General features: G+C 45.5%; 1 protein-coding gene across 2 annotated transcripts in view; it reads right to left on the bottom strand.

Annotated features, from left to right (window-relative positions):
* The window catches only part of LOC133346610 (A disintegrin and metalloproteinase with thrombospondin motifs 17-like), a 91184-nt gene that overhangs the window by 20803 nt on the left and 49875 nt on the right, over positions 1-20506 (bottom strand). For both annotated transcript variants that reach the window (XM_061558300.1, XM_061558301.1), the window contains 6 exons: positions 18026-18110; positions 13862-14065; positions 12855-13057; positions 10003-10175; positions 5268-5395; positions 495-615 (listed from right to left, as the gene is read on the bottom strand). In XM_061558300.1, coding sequence (XP_061414284.1) covers positions 495-615; positions 5268-5395; positions 10003-10175; positions 12855-13057; positions 13862-14065; positions 18026-18110 — 914 coding nt within the window. The remainder of the gene's footprint in view (positions 1-494; positions 616-5267; positions 5396-10002; positions 10176-12854; positions 13058-13861; positions 14066-18025; positions 18111-20506) is intronic.

Here is a 20506-nt window from a genome sequence, read left to right on the forward strand (position 1 = left end):
GCGGGCACAAGCCGGCGTGAGTAGGTTAAACGTTGAGTTTTATAAGGGCACCACGGGGTGACCAGCCCCTCCCCACCCCACCCAGCCCCTCCCCACCCTCCCCACCCAGCCCCTCCCCACCCTTCCCACCCAGCTCCTCCCCACCCTCCCCCACCCAGCCCCTCCCCACCCTCCCCACCCTCCTCTCCCCACCCAGCCCCTCCCACCACACCCAGCCCCTCCCTGCACGACGGACACAATAATCCCCTGTGGGCTGGTATAACCAGGAGGTTCCTACCAGTAAAAGAGCTATGTAGCTTGGTGGGCCTTACCTGGCAAAAACAAGTTTAGTTTTAGTTTAATATAAGTTGGGATGGGAGGGGGGGCGTGGAGAAGAATATGGTGAAAAAAGGGAGCACGGGGGGGTATTTCAATAGTTAATGGAGGGGTTGTGAATGAATATAAACGACACGGGAGTTCCTCCGCCAGAGACGAGCATCTCCGATCACAAGCACCTGTGCCCCGTGTGTGGTTGAAGTCCCCCTTGACCACCTTGCAGGACTTCCCGTCGCCGTCGCACATGCCGCAGCGATCCTCCCTGACCGGCGATCCCACGATGCCATCGCATCCCACCTTCTGCTCGAGAGGACGGAGAACCAACAACATAACACACGGTGAGCAACAATGAACTCGTTGGGGTGGTGGGTGGGAGGTAGCATCACCGTTGCTGAACAAGTGCTGTTTATTTTCAAGGGTATGTCTTTCAGCATGCGACTGCATATAGCCCCGATGTTATTTGGAGCGGCGGTTTGCTACGGATTTGTAAATACGTGGAAGTATTTCCTCGAGCTTCACGAGGTGCCTGCAACCGAGAGTTGGATGAACAAATAGAGAGTAAAAGACAGGCAAAGATGTGCTGTTCCTCGTAAGTGATGGTGTAATGTTGCCTTGTGAGATTATGCTGGCTGGCTGAGTAAGCCAACTCCGCAGGGAGGATGCAGGGAGGCCAGTCCCCTGTACGGATTGAATCCTGCATCTGGAGCTCGCTAACTCAATTTTACGTGCTCAGCAATATTCCAAGCGTTGAAACAAGAGCTTTGAGGCATCAGCCCCTTCAGTCCTCCATAGTTGTATACCCGAGTAAATCTACAGCTTCTACAACTTTTTTGGCCCGGCCTATCTGCCCTTTCGCTGTAACCAATACGAGTAGTTTGCTCACATATCTATTTACTGATTCACATTTTCCACGGCAGTAGAGAATGCCAAAGTGGTGCACCAGGAGAAGGAGATGTTTGCAGGCCACTGCCGCACAGCGTGCAACGATGGTCCATTTACATGGCACACTTTGATGTGGTCGCGTGAAAGCAGAACGAACACCACTGCATACACTCACCAATATAAATAAAATCTAAGTGAAATAGAAATCTGATAATAGCAATACCAGTGACGGCTCTCGAAATTCCCATGAAAGGAAGAACTATGATAAAAGCTACTCATAATTATTGCAGAGTAATCCTATCAGACAACAGAATTGATTTTTCAATCTTAAGTTGCAGGAAAAGCCATAAAAAGGGGAGTTTTCAGATGTGAATTAAAAAGTGATTCGGAATCCCTAACGGACCGTGGAAGGGGATTCCAAATTCGCGGAGCCTGTCTGGAGAAGGTTCAAACCCTCCCATAGACCATCACCACAGAGGCTTGTCTTTGGAATGACGAGTAGACCAGAATCAGCTGGTCTAAGTTTTTCGCAGTGATATATATAAAACGTAACGGTCGTCGCCTTTCCCATCCGCAAGCAGGCGCGGACAGCTGGACTTAACATCCCTTAAAAAAGAAAATCGTGCGCATCAACAGATCTGGGAATTTTCTCTAAACGTACAGACCCGGTGACTTGAGGGGTGAGAGCGGATAAAGAGGCCATAGGGCAAGCATGCAGGACACTGGGGCGAATATTTACAGTGGAGGAGCTTGCAACCGGCTGCGTCCGCGTTTAATGGAAGTCACAGATCCACGCGGCCGTGAGGTTCACAGGGCGGCATACATCACCTGGAAGCAATTTGGTGTGTTTTCAAGGTGAAATTGTCATCATTTTCATCACAGCCACTTAGCCATTGCCTTGCTTGTGCAGGGTGCACGATGGATTTTGCTCCTAATGGCTTAAATGTGGCGGGCGAACTGTGCCTCTTCAATGCTGCAACTGCATTCTACATGTCACCCGCGATCTGGTATGAAGCAAATGACTGGCCTCCCATGGAATATCCAGTATCAATCCGCAGAACATGTTGCACGTGTCCATGCTGGCAATGCAAAATGCTCAGATTTATATTGGATTTGAGCTGCCAAATCATCGCAGACCATAATTAATACGAACGCGGGTGATTAAACGTTTGTAAATGCGGCAATTTATATCTTGGTTGATTCCAGTGATTTGCATCCTGAAAGTTAATTAATGTCATTAATGCTTTGAGTTGTGCAGGCTGCCTCATTTGGAACCAAAGTTGCTTTTAATCTATCGCATTGCTTTGCTGAAGGTGTCTTGGTTTTGATTATCTGAGGATAGATGAGCGGATATGAGTAGTGGGGCCTGTGTTGTAGCGAGAATGAAAGAGGGGTGAAAAGGACGTGTAGGATGGGAATGTCAGTGGGGATTCTGGTAAGGGGTGGGTGACAGGGGTGAATCTTTAGGGGGAAAAAATAAATCAAGAACAGATTCTTCAGAGTTGAACAAATTTATATACAAAGACAAAGTTCCCCGTATCGCTGTACCACCTGAACAGACTGTTGGGGCAAGTGCTGTTAGTAAGCACCTATGAAGGTCCGTACGGGTGGGTGGCAAATACCATGCCCGGACACCTTTGTCTCCCCAGTGGTGATGTTTACACGGCACACCAGATACTCAATTGAGGTGGAGTCGACCTAGGGGAGGCCTATAACCGGTTCAGATAATATAATCGTCTCTGGTATTGGCCTTGAGTGGGATTCGAACTCAGGTTGTCGGGTTTGTAGCGCAGAGCGCTAACCGCTACAATACCGTCCCCCCCCCCCCCCCACACACACACACGCTGTACGTTTGGTAAAGTGGTTAGTGCGCTGCGCTATTCGCCTGGTGACCCAGGTTGGATTTTAGGGCCGTAGCTAACATCAACAGAAAGTGATATCAAAACGCCATTCCTGCCCTCTCCCCAGTTATCCAACCCGCACTGACCTGGGTGGTGAAATATGATTAAACAAACCCATTATGAACATCTTGTGGGGAGGCCTTCGTCTATTAGGGGAGTGAGAATGACTGGGATGAATGTATTTATAATTTGATGCTGTATATTTACCACCAATCCTCACCCCCCCCCCCCCCCAAATAATGCCACGCCACACAAAATAGTCGCATAATCCTTTCTTCAGGGGCCTACCCTGGCTCCTCCCCCCCTCAACCAGTATATATACAAGGTCGGGTCTTTTGGAATTTCTCTTTACTTGATACAGCAATCGTGCTGTGACGGTTCCACCTGAAGACGGAAGCTTGTGTTGCCTCCGAAACGTCGTGATTTTGAATTTTTTATTTTACTTTTAGTAATTTGAATTTTATTTTTTACCTACGTGACTTTATCGAAAAAACCTAAGAGTATATAATCCTTTCTCTTCGGCAAAGTTGACAACTACAGCTGCTTAAAAATGTTATGCCGCTCATTCCAAGTGTACAGCAATATTTCTGGCCAACTGCTGATATGATTGTGACTATGGGAATAACGGGCATTACCGCATTGCAAATGTACACTCGTGGCACATGGCTAGAAATACATGCCAGCCAATCTCTTTCCCTCAAGGGAAAATAAACATATGGCAGAGTAAACAAAGACAAAGATGCCCGGACAGGCTACACTTAGAAAGTTGGGGCAAGTGCTCGAAGCGAGTGCTCAATGAGGCAAGCGCGGTGCACCTTTGATTCCCTCGCTGCTGAAGTGTACACACCGCACGGGGTACTCATATAAGGCTGAGCTGACCGAGGGGAGGCCCACTACAGGTACAGCATTTAGAATCGAGCTCACGTCTCCAGGTTTGAGGTGTACACAGTACTACACTCACTACTGCACCGCTGGTTCTCAATTAAATACACGCTATATAGGATGTGATCTACACCGGGCGGGAACCCTCGAATTCACCTTTCATTCCGTTAATGTAGAGGCGCATGAAGAAAAAGTCGCCCTTGGGTGAACTGGAGAAACGCAAATGGCTGATGTGTGCACAAGAAGACTGTGAAGGAGGCGGGCCCCAATTTAATTAATTAAAGAAAATTGGGGTGTATCATAAATAATCTCAAATTAAGATAATTTTAAGATTAAATAAAGCTCATCATTTTAAGATGAGTATTGAAAAAACAAATTGTGATTGGATGCTACGCGACTTATTTCACACAATCGTTCCATGCTTCAGTTGTGTAGCTTGTCCGGCATACTGTGCTTATTAAGCCAGGTGGTGCACCCAAAAATGATTTCTGCTTAGAGCCCTCAAAATCGGCTGCATCCACCACTGAATTAGATGCACCACGTGAGAAATTGGACTAACCTGGCACCGCTCTTAGCAGCTCCAAGTGCATATTAACCATCTGCTTCCAGTGGACCTGAAAGTTCGTGTGATGGTATTTGAAAATTAGTAGGCCACGTGTGCCGGTGTCACAGTCCTTGTTTGTAAAACTGTCAATTGCTTATAAACTAATTGGTTGAAAATCACCACGTAGGAGCATCGCGCCTTCGTGTAAAACTATTGCAGACAATACATGGGTTTTGGTAGTACATGTTGTTTATGCCATTTATTGTGAAAATTCCGTCACAGTTCCTATGATTGCTTTTTCATTGCTTTCATGGCTTTATTTTGGTGATTTCTAAAAGTGTATTGGTTTAGCCATGTTTGTTTGTTGTAGTACAGAGTTAGACTGATGGCCTTAATCTAAGTTGTCTTGTGGTTGTTGTTGTTGTTGTTTGACTTGCATCCCACTGGGATTTTTGCACACAGCGTTGGTGTACGGTGTTTTTTCTGCAATATTTTTCTGTCTTTTCTTGGATTTTCTGTTTGCACTCAGTCACATATTCACTTTAAGATGTTTTTTGTTCATGTTTTTGTTTTTTGTTTGTTGCGGTTGCACCCGATTCAAGAGCCGAATGGCTCACAGGGGCTATACCTAATAAATGAACTTGAACTTAAATCGGGATAAAATTTTGAACAATGAACTCCCTTCAAAAAATTGCCTCAATTAAAAAAAAAAGTCCCAATGATTTGACACGACGAGCACTCACCTGGCACCTGCGGCCGAGGCACACGTCGCGCTCGTAGGGTCCGCACGGCGTGCCGTCCTGCACGGACTCGGCCGTCAGCGTGGCGCCCTCCTTGCGCCCGGCCGTGCACAACAGGGCACACGGCCGCTCTGTGGGCGGGGGGGCGGGGGTGGGGGGGTAACGGAGCCATTGGAGCAGAGAGGGTAAAACGCCAGTTATCAATATTTTGGACGCCAAATCCCAACAACAACCCAGAGCATTTTTATTTCGATTTAAAGCTTCTTGGTTCTTTCGGTAAAGTCACGTAGAAGGGAAATAATAAAATAATAAAAATAAAACATAATAAAATAATAATGGAATATAATAATATAATATTTTATTGTTTTCTTTTTATTATTTTATTATTTCCCTTCTACGTGACTTTACCGAAAGAACCAAGAAGATGAAAATAAAACATAATAAAATAATATAAAAATATTATATAAGTAATATAATAATATAATATTTTATTATTATGTTTTATTTGTATTATTTTATTATTTCCCTTCTACGTGACTTTACCGAAATAACCATGAAGATGAGACCCAGACCATTTTAAACGTAGATTACCCGGCGCAGTGGTTCCAAAACATCTTTGTACCCAGGGACACTGTCAGCCCTGTTGTTTACATGACAAACCTTACCGCTTGGCTGTATCAGGTGGTGGTGGAGTTAACGGCGCATTTATATTTACGCGATCTAACAAAAAAAAAAACCTTTGTTATGAATAATGTTGGTCGCAAAAGCCTACGTGTTCAACTGTCAGCCCTCACAATCTGCCATGTACCAGTGGCATAGTTTTAAAAATATTTTTTTTCTATAAAAGTTCTGGAAAATGTTAATTGACAGGCCATGAAAGCAATGACCTTACTTTATGTATAATTGTACTTTTTTATATAGTAAAGTAAGAATAAACATGTTGTTTTGTATCAGCAACAGTTCTATGGACCATTTCCCATGGCCGAGTGAACCACATACTACATACTGCATATTGGGAACCACTGGTCTAAGGGAAGCTGCCATGCTGTCATTGTTAACATGCTGCCAATTTTATTTCCCGGCATGGCAATTTAAACAATGGGCACATTCCTTACACCCGTAGATTACCCGGCCTTTGTCTACCCGTAAAGAAAAATTGGCATTTGGTAGTTCGTCGATCATGTGGTGGGTTAGAGTGTGGGTATTCCCACCTCTTTCAAGACATCTGACCAGCATGGAAGAGTAGGCCAATTGCCCTCAAGAGGGGCTCTCTAGAGCTCCCCCTAGTGGAGGCCCCTTTGACCAGCCCTACTAATGATTATTGAGATTTAGCCTGTCACAGCCCTGAATACATTTTTATTTTATTTTTCAAGTGCCTGGCCTTTGTACGGCCACCTGCTGTGATACCGAGTTATTTATTTTAATATTTCACACAGCTAACATAGCCATCGATTTTTTAATATACATACCAAGCCATAAACGCAAAAGTCACATTTTGTTCCTTCCAGGAATCTTTTCATGTTCGGTTACTGCCACTGCCAAAATTTCAAGGCTGTTCGCATGATTGCAAACGAGCTTGCGTTGCAACCCAAGTGGCAAAACCTGGCAATTCACAGCATTTTGCTGTCCACAATGTGCACTGTTGTTAGGGTGCACAAAGCCCTGCAGGTGATAAATGAGCAATCATTTTGAGGGCAAAAGCTATGACCCAAACTAGTAGCTTTGTAGACCCCCCACAGTAAATGTAACGTTACACACTCTGCACATCCATTTATTTATTCATCTGCGTGTCCTCTTTAGCACTTTATTCCAATGCCAATTTTCTGCAGTGCCAGTTGTCGAGAAGACAATTTCATCGTTACAATTCGTCACGTTCAGCGGACCAATGCCCTCTGGATGAGAAGATTTCCATGGCATGACACCAACATGATTTTTTTCCCAGCAACCAGAGGAGCCCCCATCACAGTCCTATTACTGCACAAGCTTTCTGTCAGCATGTAAATCTGCGTACAACTCTTGCCATGTCACATTGCCGGATCATGAGGGATGGTGGCAGCTTGCGGAGGCTTTCATCCAGCAGTGGATTAAACCGTGGCTGCTGATTTTAATGATGGCGACTGAACACATTTACAGACAACCATTTTGCAACTCTATTTTGTCAAAGCATCAAAGCATTTGCCTTGCTGTCCTCAGGCTCAAATCTCTAGATCTAAGAGGTTTCTGGCTTAGGAGCTTGACACAGGCATTTACCGCAGTAAGCCTCAACTTCAGTAGACACAACGGATCCAAAGCCCCTTATTCTTATTCATATCAAGACCACATATCTACGTATATAATCCTATGGTAAAGTGTTCTTGAAATATCTCATATTGTAGAAGATAGTTCCGAGTTCAATTCTAATCCGTGGATCAGTCCTGCCGCGCGACCTTGTTTAAAGGGAGGGAGCATACAATATCTCAAGAGGGGCACGACACAGTCAATGTTAAACAAACTTGGAACAAATGTTAAACGCCAAACAGAACTAGTAACGACAAGATGTGATTTTGTATCTCGTGCATTTCCGCTCTAGCTCTCGCCTATCGGAGGTGTGGGATAAGGACAACCATGTATAAGGGAGAGGTTGAGACACCCATCGCTTATTTGCAATTGACATTCAATATTGTTCAAAATGTTTTGACCCCACTGTAAAAATGATTGGGGAGGGGGAGGGGGTAGTTGGTGGAGAGCGCAATGTGATCGACTGTTGAGAAAGACTGCACCAAGCGATGCCCCCGCTTGTGACCAAAATCACACACGGGGGCAGCTAGGCAAGCCAGCATGTCCGCAAACGCAGGCATGTGTGTGTGTGTGCTCCGCTTCATGGAGTGTCACATCCGCAGCACGTGGGAGCAGACATGCGAGTTACACGCATGCCTTACTGCCCGCCCGCGCCTGCCCGCTCGCGTTCCTTCCCCCCCCTCCAAGTCGCCCCGGGGGGATTGGAGCAATGGTTCTTTACACAAGGGCGAGATTAACGAGTGCACATGCACGCCAGAGCGGGGGCCGCAAACTGCCGCAACTTTCCAGACGAAAAAGTCGGCAAAAGGGAAATGTACCCCAGCAGCGTAAACTGTGCAAATTAGTGAAATTATTTGTATACAAAAAAAAATGTGCAAGCAAATGCTTATATTTTTTTGCACAGATTTAGTTGGGATCACATCTTGCAGCGAGGTTCGGGCAGCGTGAATTTCAAACAGAAGCTACAGGTGGATTCTAAACTCTGTCGTCAAGTAGCAGTGTCACGCCGTCCCTGCAATTTACTCAACATGGAGCACTTCAAAACGTCTGCAGTCAGCCGTACATTCCAGCAGGCCATCCTGGTATGTCAGGTGTAACATATATATATTTATATTTTTACCAATGTAACCTTGCCTCCATTGACATTACCTCTGTTTATTTATGACTTGCCAGGTCTCGTCAAACCACTAACAGCGCCGCCAGCGAAGAAGAAATGAGAGTTATTTGACTTGTCTCGGACGAGGAAGAAGTGACAGTTTGGCACATTCTCACAAAGCGCCCGGATCTCAAGAAGTAACTGCAAGTGACGGAGGAAAAGAGGACGGGGAATGCACGCACGCGGCCTCGGTTTACAAGTAACGTCAAACGAACGAAGCCTAAATTTCGATTTAAAGTTTTCGTGACTGCAGGGATTCATCTTCGTGGTTCTTTCGGTAAAGTCACGTAGAAGGGAAGTAATAAAATAATAAAAATTAAACATAACAAAACGTCGTGAGAATTATTTTATGTTTGATTTTTATTGTTTTATTATTTCCCTTCTACGTGACTTTACCGAAATAAAAATAAAACATAATAAAATAATTTAATAAAATAAAATAATTGATTATGTTTTATTATTATTTCATTATTTCCCTTCTACGTGACTTTACCGAAAGAACCAAGAAGATGAACGTGGCCTAATTCACGTGAATAAATTATGCTTTGTTTCCGTGGCCAGTGAGAACTGGGCTGATTCAGTGCTAACACTGGGCTGGCCCCGAGAACCTGCCTGTGTTTACACCTGTGTTTGTCCTGGTCGAAGCAACCCCCCGTGGAGCTCCAACCCTGGCCCCCCCGGGGCCCTGAACTGGCTTGTTGGCCCAAAGAACACGTTCATAGAGCTGGACTCATCCCATTCTCATGAATATAATCATGATAATTGAATGATACGTTTTTACACCAGTTCAGAGTTGCCTATACTAATTCATGAATTAATTAATGACAACTCATGTGAATGGACAGAATAATAAAATCAACAACCGCACTTTGTCCATGGCAGCCCTCCCCCCCACCTCCCTCCCACGTCTGAAACGCCATCATCCCACTGCAAATTTGCAGCAGTGTTTGATCTGCACCGACTTTGAAGAGACCCGTAAAGGGCCCACCTCTTCCGCCCTGGCTTTCGAGCGACACACAGCTTGGCTCCGAGCCTCAAGAGTTACGGTCATTTGCGTCTGTGAAACAATGCGAGCGTCACAAACCGCGTTACAGTTCTATCCCTATTGACGGACGGTTTGTTGCGTGAAGCTCACAACCTCTCCCATTAGCAAGACGACAGCAGCGATACGATACCTTCCTATCACCCCTGATATGCAGCGTTCGTGAACCCGCTAAAGGGATCGCCCCTGACTCTGCACCGCAGGCTTCCCCGGTGTGGATGCCGGGTTAAAAAAACAAAACGCCCAGGCCCTGCGGGTCTCACCGGGGTCAGTGACGGAGGACCATCGGCGCGGCCGCGGCGCGGGAGGGCCGCCCCAGTGCAGGACCTGGCACTGGCGGTCGCGGGACGCGGGGGTCTCCTCGGCGCAGGAGATCAGCTGGCACACGCCGTGTTGCACGTCGCCGCCGCGGCACTCCGCTCCGCCAGGCCGAGGCCTGATGGGAGCGCGACAGGGGTCGGTCGCATTCAGTCGCCGGAGTTCAACGCCGCCGTCACCGGCCGCGTGCCGTCATCGCACGAGGCTGCGCTCGCTGGTGCGGTCACCGTGGTGCACCGGTGAGGAGCGATTGCACCGTGGTGAGCACGATGCAGTAGGAAGCCGGCAACCTGGATTCAATTTCCAGCCACGGCTAATATCAGCGGCCAGTGAGATCGGAACCGGTCCTGCGCCTTCCCTAGGACGACTCAGCCTTGTATGAATTCTAGATTTGAAGCTTTGGTGACTGCAAGGATTCATACTCTTAGTTCTTTCGGTAAAGTCACGTAGGTAAAAAATGAAATTAAACTTAATAAAATAAAATAAATTTCATTTTTTACCTACGTGACTTTACCGAAAGAACTCAGAGTATGAATCCTTGTATGAATGTTGGACTTTTGTCGCACCGTACGTAGCCAACCGTGCTGAGCGGAGGTGCGGGGGAAGGACAACGAACTAAACACAAAAAACATAAATTTACAACTCTCCCCTGCCACCCCGAGGCTGTCCTTCGGCTATCAGACCTTACGCGAGGAAGAGGGTAATTGTTTCGTGCGTTAGCCATGACGTTTGTACATTATAGACATGTGCCTGCTGCGAAATAGACATGCGTGCACTGCGATTGAAAATATTGATCTTAAAGGCTATGAGGGGCAGACGTGTTGCTTTGCGAGTATTATTTGCACAGCTTATTTCCAATGCCACAGTGCCTTGGTATGCGGGGGCATTTAGACAAATTATTGTCGTGGATTCACAACTTGGGCCCATATGGAAAAAGTCAGGTGGCTAGTGAATTTTTTTTGTTTAAAAAGGTAGAACAATGCATTGATTAATTATTCATCCTTATTCAGATACATAGGTGTATATGTAATATACATACACAACACGTACATGTATATACATGCTGTATTTAATGAGTTTGTATTACCCCTGCACTAGCATTGGACCCAAAGTAAAAAAAAAAATTGTTTCTGGAATTATTTTTCTGAGATGCCATTTATGTATTTTATAAAATTATATATTTGTATTTAAACATCGTTTTCGTTCAAGTGCAATCAAAACTCAAAAGTAAAGCTCAATAAAGAAAGATAACGACGTTGTGCAGGATATAAAATAACGATTATTGTTTTTAAGATGTCATTGGGATGCTGAAGGCAGGTCGGCTTTTTGTTGCATATATAGCGACACCACACCAACGTACACATTAAACAAAGAACAAGACTGAAATCCGAAGCCAAAAATGTGTCGGTCAACCGTCCCGCCTCACTGCTGCCAAATGCGAACGAAACTCTCAAGCTTAATTTACCAAAAAATTTAACAAAAAATATTCTCAAGAACTGCACTGGCCCTTGCAGCCTTTAGGTTTCACATTCAGAGAGAGAGCGCACCACACTGGCTTGACGTGGGCACAACGCAAGTGACACAAGCATTGCAATTTTTTGGAAAGCCGGCCCATGTGGTAAAGGCTTTCCATTTCCCGGGGTGCTTTTATGAGTAAATAGGAAACCCCACTTAAAAGGGGAAATGAACCACATCGACCCGGACAGTGTAACTGCCATGGTCTGCAGGCCGGAGAGATGCATGCAGATAAGAAGGGAGGGTGGGGGGGGGGTTTGTCTCCCTGTGGCTTTGGGCTCGGTGGATCACTCGACGGGTTGTCAGTGACCCGTGCTGCTTTTGCAACAAGCGTCGGGCTTCGAAATTTATTTTTATCCAAACAACAAACACGGGGGAAAGTGATCGCCTGGAACGGTGTTAACAGCCACGGCCTTTGCAAGCCGAAATAACCACCGTAGTTCACCCAGATCAACATTCAACAGAATTAACCAGTTGGTAAAAATATGTGTAAATATGTAATAAGCACTGAATTATGAATATGTACATCCCATGGCACTCCATGTGGCCTTGTTCGTGTGCATGCTGGGTGATGAAGGATCCCCCTTTGTAGATCATAATATTTTTCGTGAATAACCACAGGGAATTTCGATTTAAAGCTTTCGTGACTGCAGGGATTCATCTTCTTGGTTATTTCGGTAAAGTCACGTAGAAGGGAAGTAATAAAATAATAAAAATAAAACATTATAAAATAATTCTCACGACGTTTCGGCCACAACGCAAGCAGCCGTTATGTTTTATTTTTTATTATTTTATTACTTCCCTTCTACGTGACTTTACCGAAAGAACCAAGAAGATGAACCACAGGGAAGTGAGTTTAATTGGGTCGTTATGGTGCAAAGCATCGTGAAAAAATACTCTGCCCTCTCTATTAGTCGGCATCTACTTCAAGTGGCTAAAATGTCTCTTTATTACATTTTTTGTTGTTGTTACAGCAATGCAATGCCACGGGTGGGGGTTGGGGGATGCCACTATCATGTGGACTGCTGGTGGATGGGGGGAGCTTTCAAATGTGCAGTGCTTCATCTTCTTGGTTCTTTCGGTAAAGTCACGTAGAAGGGAAGTAATAAAATAATAAAAATAAAACATAATAAAATAATTCTCACGACGTTATGTTTTATTTTTATTATTTCATTACTTCCCTTCTACGTGACTTTACCGAAAGAACCAAGAAGATGAATCCCTGCAGTCACGAAAGCTTTAAATCGAAATGTTCAGGGCTTGTTAAAAATGGACGTCTCACGGCGGGTGGTCGCAGCGCCGCTGCCGGTAACGCAGGCCGGGCCCGCAGGGCTGATTGCAGCCGCTCCAGCCTCCCCAGGGGCCCCACGCCCCGTCACGTGGCTCGGCCCACGGGTCCACACTCCTCTGACTGCCGCACTCGCCCCGAGCATCCCTGGGCGTCTCCGCGACACCACCTGCCACGTCTGCCGCCGAGCCCCGAGCCTGACGACGACAGCCGAGTGGGGAGGAAGCGAGGCAAAGCGGATTCGATGGTGCACATCTGGTTTTTTTTCTTGTTGTGTTTTTTTTTTCTTTTCTTTACAGCCATTGTCACGCCAATTATAATTGGGCTGTGAAAAGGTGAAAAGTGAAATATTGTAATTAGAAAAATTCTAGGAGCAAATTCGTGAAAATTGTTTCTAACATTTCCAACACTTTGTCAATGCACTGCTCGATGAAGGTCCCCCAGGCACAATGTCAGTGCAGTTCATTGATCATACTTCACCACACTAGCCAATGTAGGTTGGTGTAAGGGAGGTGGGGGGGGGGAGGCCAAGGAGCAGTTCATATATCACTGTTAGCCCTAGCTGGTAATCAAACTCAGGCCGCTGGGTCCATAGTACGGCGTGCTAATCACTGCACAACTGCTCACCGCGTGCCTCGCCTGGTATACAGGAGGTGGTCACGTGGATTTTTCTCCCGGTCCTCCAGTTTTTTACCTCCATAATTAGAAACGTGCATTTAGAGTATTTGCCTGCTATAAATGTCCACCTGAAAAGCTGCTTTGTTGAGTTATCATTTGTGACCAGGTCGCTTCTAAAATTTTTTAAAATATATAACTCAGTGGGCCTTACCTGATTCATTAAAAATAGTTCAGTTGTCAGTTGAGTTAAAACGCAACTTTGGTGTGTGACAATTCCTTGCTCGGTGCGTCGTCATCCTTTTATTATCATGACCAAGCATAAGCACAGGCGATGCGCTCCTGTTATGCAATTAATCCTGCTGTGCGCAACTGCATTGGCTCACTCCTGTTTGTAGGAGGCCGTTGTCTGCCGGTTGCTCTGCCTTGGCGTGCTCTCTGGCTGCCGGCGGCTGCGGAGGAGTCTGGGAGTTCTCCTCGGCTGGACCCGGTTGTCCCCGTGTGGCTTCCTCGGTCGGAGGAGAACGGGGCGGCTCCTTGGGTTTGTTCTCACCCTCGCTCTGATTTAGGCACTTGCCCGCCGCACACGCCTGCCAAGAAACACAGAAATAACACGCTCACGTAAAAAAAAAAGGTAAGCGTTCAAAACTCAGCCCTACAAATACTTGCTCACGCCACTGTTCACTAGGGGCAGCCCCTCTCGAGGGGTATTTTGGCCTAATATTCCACGCAAGCCAAACTCTACCACACGCCGCCTGCTGATTGACTAACTTCGGTGCTCCCACTCATATTTGTTAGTTGGGGAGGGGGGGGGGGTGAATTAAGTAAATTTTCCTCCGTTTGAACTTCCGCGCCGGGAGATCTCTGGATGTCCAGTGGTGATTGCAGACTGATCGCAGTATTTAATATACGACAGCAGTTGCAGCACTTCAAGTAGATCGGTCTCCATTGTTTATGGATATGAGGCAGTGGCTCACAAATCGCGACGAGAGATGAGAATGGCCAAATTCTCGTTTGCGTGTGGTGGGACAGCGACTGCAGTATGCAATTGAACGTATTGGCGGTGCACCGGAGGTGTACGATATGAAAAAAAGAAAATTCGCAATAATTATACTTTTTTTCCACAATTCGCAAACCCAGGTCATAAAATATTGAATCTTGCGGCCAAAATCAGTTCTTGCGATGTCAAAGCGGTCGGAAGACGAACGTCATAAGCTACACGGTGTACCACCAATGCTCCTCCTGTATCAGAGTGATGAGATAGGTAGCCTTGATTTAAAGCAGATAAGAGCTTCTGAACTACAGGTCTTTCTTTCAAGGGAGACCTGGAGGTTATTTATGGCGAAATAACATTGCACGTGGGTACATGGGTACACAATAACCACAAAATCTAATATCAAAAAATTTCTGCAAATGTACAAAAAATAATAACAGATAAATTATATCGTACAGTCCGCAAGTACCGCATTAAGAATGTATCCAAAAGATTAAAGAAAAAATAATCTTCGGTAAAATAAATATGTAACTTTATAATTAAAGAGAGAATGATAAACTGTTAACAAATGATACGTAGATTTTGATTTAAAGCTTTCGTGACTGCAGGGATTCCTATTCTTGGTTCTTTCGGTAACGTCACATAGAAGGGAAACAATAAAATAAAAAATATATAAAGCAATAAAATTTTTATATTTAATAAAAAACAAAATATATATATAAAAACAATTATATTGTTTTATATTTTTATTATTTTAATGTTTCCCTTCTACGTGACTTTATCAAAAGAACCAAGAATATGGATACATAGATTGCTTTTGCTTTAGGTCAAGTCAACAAAACGTATGAAAAACAAACACCTCAATAATAACTGCGTAAAGGTGAAGCAACTTAGTCTACCTTTTGATAAATCCTTTTTTTGCCAAAGTTATGAAAAAATATTTAATCGACCCCCTGAGCAAAACGACCGCTTCACGAGATGAAATGAAAGGGGGCTGTGCGTCTGCACGCTTGGGCACAGTGACCTGTCACGGTTTGTCTTTACAAGCAATCTCATTAAACTTTTCCCCCCCGCCTTTTGTTTAACCAGGTTGCTCATAAATCATACTTTAAGCCGCCAATGGCATGCCAGTGGGTCTGCCACTTCTTCAAGCGGTGTCACTTTTGAAATGTGTATGAAATACGGTTCCAAAAAAACTAGAACATTTTTCGCCGCCATGCACACTGAATGGCGGTATGTAAAATATGCGTGTGCGTAAATACCATGTTGCAGCCACACACAATGTACTGAACATAGGGTTTAAACAAGCGACTTCAAAAACCATCAAAACAGCTCCATTTTCACGTCGTACGTTTATCCGCGATTGTGCGGCGTAACCCTCCGATGTGTTTTCAGGTTGCACGCCGCATTGTTCTGAGATGGCGTCTGGTGTTACGCTCCACATGCTGGGAGCGTCTTCATTCAGCTTCTTCCTTCAATTCAGTTTCTCGAAGAAGAAGCTACATAAATTCAATTCCTGAAGAAGCCAAGTCTATTTGTTTCGCCAGGCGAGAACTCATGGCACCAGGGTAGCTTCCTTTGCTACAGTGACCCCGGTCTGCAAGAGTGAGAAGCTTCTTGCACGTGGACTGAAACGTCAGACATCTTGCCAAACAACACGCCCGAAAACACATCGGAGAGCTGTACTCATTCCACACATGCAAATCCTTGCCTAGACACAACCTCTATACATTGTGCTGTCAACAGCACTGTTGTAAGGTGGGGAACATGCAACATTTACTTCTATGGCCAGTGTATATTTTTGTAATGTACTGTATATTGAATGGTGGCACAACCACAGGGCACTGTGATTATGAGGACGACGCTGACTCGGTGTGGTCTGTGGGAGGACAGCCCAAGGCAATGACCTCTGTTAGGTCACGGGAAATCCAACACCACACGTACAAATGTGATTTCAATATGGAGCAGTCTCTTTTCATAGTTTTCCCCTGAGGAAACACCGTAACAAATGCACAGAGCCTGTCTTTCTTTTCTTTCTCTCTCTCTCTTGCCTCGTTTTTGCTTGGAGGTGTTTTCCACCCTCTTCCAATCACCCCGTTTCCTTGAGAAAGGCAATGATCATCTGCCAAGGTGCACATTAAACAAAATCACTGGGTGGCTTTTGCCTTCGAGTTTTAAGATGCTATCTTCTGTCATTCAATTTACGGCGTAATTGGACGTTGATGATTTACAACCCACAGAGGAATTTCCCGTCAAAATAACCATCGTCTCAATGCACATCCACCACAAACGACACTATTCACAAATTTTTGCATGAAATTTATCAAAACTGATCACAGTATAATAGGGCATTCTCCGTGATCGCAAAATATTTTGGCAATGTAAAAGTTTCACTTTGCATTTCAGATCAATTATATTTTCTTCTTCTTCTTCTGAAAAACTACCCGAATAACATTCCGCACCTTGCTCTGAATGACGCTGTGGCCATCAGCAACATAACCTTAACGTTCACCTTTCAGCACAGGTCTGGCAGCTGTCATTAATCTCAGTCCAAGCGTAGACCACAAGCCCTTTTAGTGCCGGCTGAAACACTACGCTACCATTTACCCAGTTCAATCCGGACAAGACCACCGGAGGGACCCGCTGACAGAAAGGTCAATGTCTGCATTGCCATCTACTCAGAGGCAAAAAATGTTGCATCGGACCTGTTAACTACTTGGCCTGATAACACTTTAGATATTAAACGCCGCCACCGTCACATTTCCATACACAAGGCAGCTTTTGCCTCAGCGCTGCTGGCTTGACTCTATCTGAAGATCCGTACGATATATTGGCACGGTCGTATTTTCCCTTACTCGGGTAATTGACAAAACTAGAGTTCCCCAACCGTGGCAGATTGACACGTCTGTCAATGAGAATTATAGTTAAGGGCAGTGGTGTAAAATAATGGTGCCGAAAGCTGTTCCGGTTCAAGGAGGCGTCAATCACAACATGGTTGGAGTGTTGTCAGCATCTGGACAAGACTCTTGCATCCCAGAGGATCCATCCAGCACAAATGAGATCAAAACGTCTCCCATGAATACTGTCGAATGCTTGGCAGTGCTCATCCTCAAAGGCAGTCCCAGACCAGTTGTGGAAAAGCCTACAGTTTTCGTGATGGGAAATGGTCTATTGACTTCCCACCAAATGGTTCTCATGTCATTCACCTTGGTGGGTTGAGTCGACCCAAAACTGGCACTGTCCATTCGTGAGAAGGGAACTCTTCCACATGTACACCCGGTCCCAAGATAAATAAGGTTTTATAAACGTCTCTTATCCCTTAGTGGGTAATCACAACACTAATGGAAACTGGGTACAAGCACACCCTTTCGAAGTAAGGCCAGGTGTGGAAATCACAAGTTTGCCTTTGCCTTCCCCAGACCAGTGTAACGTAAGCATGCGTTGCTTATATCGGATATGTGCTTATAAAAGGTGTGCTTATATCCAGCATTACTTTGATCAGTTATCCCCAAGCTCATCCAACTTTCACCCGTTGTTGCTGGCATTGCCACCGAACCTGAATATTTTGCGGACGGACGTGGGTGACGTCCGCCTGTCCCGGCTGCTGCTCCGTCTCACTCATGCAGGCACTGGCAGGAGATCTGAGAAGGGAAGAGACGAACCACACTCAGCAAGTGCCGGGCAGCAGCGATTGCGACGCCCTCCACAATGTGCCCAGCAGCCTTAACCCTCTCCCATTCAGATGACGTACGTGCACGTGTACGTCATCGGAACGGAACCGAAATAAAAAACGACGAACGAAAATAACTTGATGGGTACCGAGACTCCCACAAGGCCATGCGAGAGGGCGTGGGGCACAGTTTGGACATCCGCTATCATAGAGAGCGGTCGTGTCGCTCCAGATCTCTGCGGTGAGGACAGTGTCTTTAAAAACAACGCCGCTGTGCCTGTCAAATTAAAATTGGCGTTGAACCGCTTGCGCGTTCCGAGATTCAGCGGTGAACGGCACCCACTCTGCAATTTGCAGTCGTCTCGTAAACATTTATGCTGCGGTATAAAACTTGTGTAGAGTGTATGGAAGATCAGCAGCAGCTTGGGGAAGCCTGCATCTAACACTGATTAGGCCCCCGTTGATTGATGATGATGTTGATTATATGTAACTTGAAAAATGTTGCCGAGGATAATGATTGTTCATCAGCCCCTGGAAGGAATACGTGTTGAATATTGTAATTAAATGTTTTCGATAACATTGTAATATTAGATTTCTCCTATTAAATTAATATTCTATCCCTTTTGGGACTTGGTATATGTTTGCACTATTCTATGTGTCTGTGTACCAATGTAGCTGAATTTGCCAGAATATTTTTTTTCTGATATCAGCAAAGATATCAGAAATATTACATTTATTTTCTTAGGTTTTTTCGGTAAGGTCACGTAGGTAAAAAATAAAATAAATGAAAACAACTCAATTAAATCACGACGTTTCGGGCGCATCACAAGCATCCTTTTTCAGGTGGGGACAACGTAGCGAAAGCACACACACTTAAACGTCGTGATTTAATTTAGTTGTTTTCATTTATTTTATTTTTGTACCTACGTGACTTTACCGAAAAAACCAAAGAGTATGAATCCTTGCAGTCACGAAAGCTTCAAATCTAGAATTAATATCTTTATTTCACTAAAAAACCTGAAACAGAAATCGGCGAAACATTCCAACACAGGACCCTGCTGCATAGTGTACTGCGACTCGGTGAGGCTCTCGTTGACTTGCAAAGGACAATCACGTAATCGAGGTTAAATTTCGATTTAAAGCTTTCGTGACTGCAGGAATTTATCTTCTTGGTTATTTCGGTAAAGTCACGTAAAAGGAAAATAATAAAATAATAAAAATAAAACATAATAAAATAATTCTCACGACGTTTCGGCCACAACGCAAGCAGCCGTCCTCAGGTGGAGAACAGGTCTCTCTCTGCCTTCTCGACAGACCTGTTCTCCACCTGAAGACGGCTGCTTGCGTTGTGGCCGAAACGTCGTGAGAATTATTTTATTATGTTTTATTTTTATTATTTTATTATTTTCCTTCTACGTGACTTTACCGAAAGAACCAAGAAGATGAATCACGTATTCATCACGAGTGATGGCGTAAAAAAGGCTATTCCATCTTTAATTCAGTTGTAGAGGTTACGATCATCAAAGATAATCTCATTCGAATTATCCACATCGCACACAGCTGCACATTAGGTTGATTCATACAGCAGAAACCAATTCCACTGAATAGTAACGCCATAAAAGCCTCAGGAAACGGATGATGAAAATAAGAATAATCCATATTCCTTTCACAATGACGAATCAATTGAGTATCGACCACCGCAAACCTTCGACTGATTAAGCAACTACAGCAGTCATTATGTTCAACTCACCACAATAAATTATTAACCCACCAACATTATTGATCATGTGACAAGCTGACGAGGGCGACACTTTAAATAACGTTGAACACGCAATTAAATTGTTTGGGTTACTCAAGCCGCGCACACAACCCGTTGGAACGTGTTGTCCTTGCGAGCACCGCAAACCCAGTTGCTGTACTGCCGCCAGAGGTGACCACTTCCTTTCACAGAGGGGCAGAGGTCCCCCCCTCACCCCCCTTATCCCCCCCCTCATCCCTCCCCTCATCCCCCCCTCATACCCCCCCTCATCCCTCCCCCCCTCATCCCTCACCCTCCCTCATCACTCCCCACCCCTCATCCCTCCCCCCCACTCCTCAACCCCCTCATCCCCCCGCCTAATCCCCCCCTTCCCCCCCCCCTCATCCCCCCCCTCCCCACCCCTCATCCCCCCCCCTCCCCACCCCTCATCCCCCCCCCTCCCCACCCCTCATCCCTCCCCCCATCATCCCTCCCCCCCCTCATCCCTCCCCCCTTCATCCATCCCCTCATCCCTCCCCCCCACCCTCCTCATCTCCCCCTCCTCACCCCCCATCCCCCCTCCTCCACACCCCCCCCATACACCCCTCCTCATCCCCTCCTCACCCCCC

This window comes from Lethenteron reissneri, chromosome 24, assembly GCF_015708825.2.
Source record: "Lethenteron reissneri isolate LAM-NWPU_2019-01 chromosome 24, ASM1570882v1, whole genome shotgun sequence".
NCBI lineage: Eukaryota > Metazoa > Chordata > Hyperoartia > Petromyzontiformes > Petromyzontidae > Lethenteron > Lethenteron reissneri.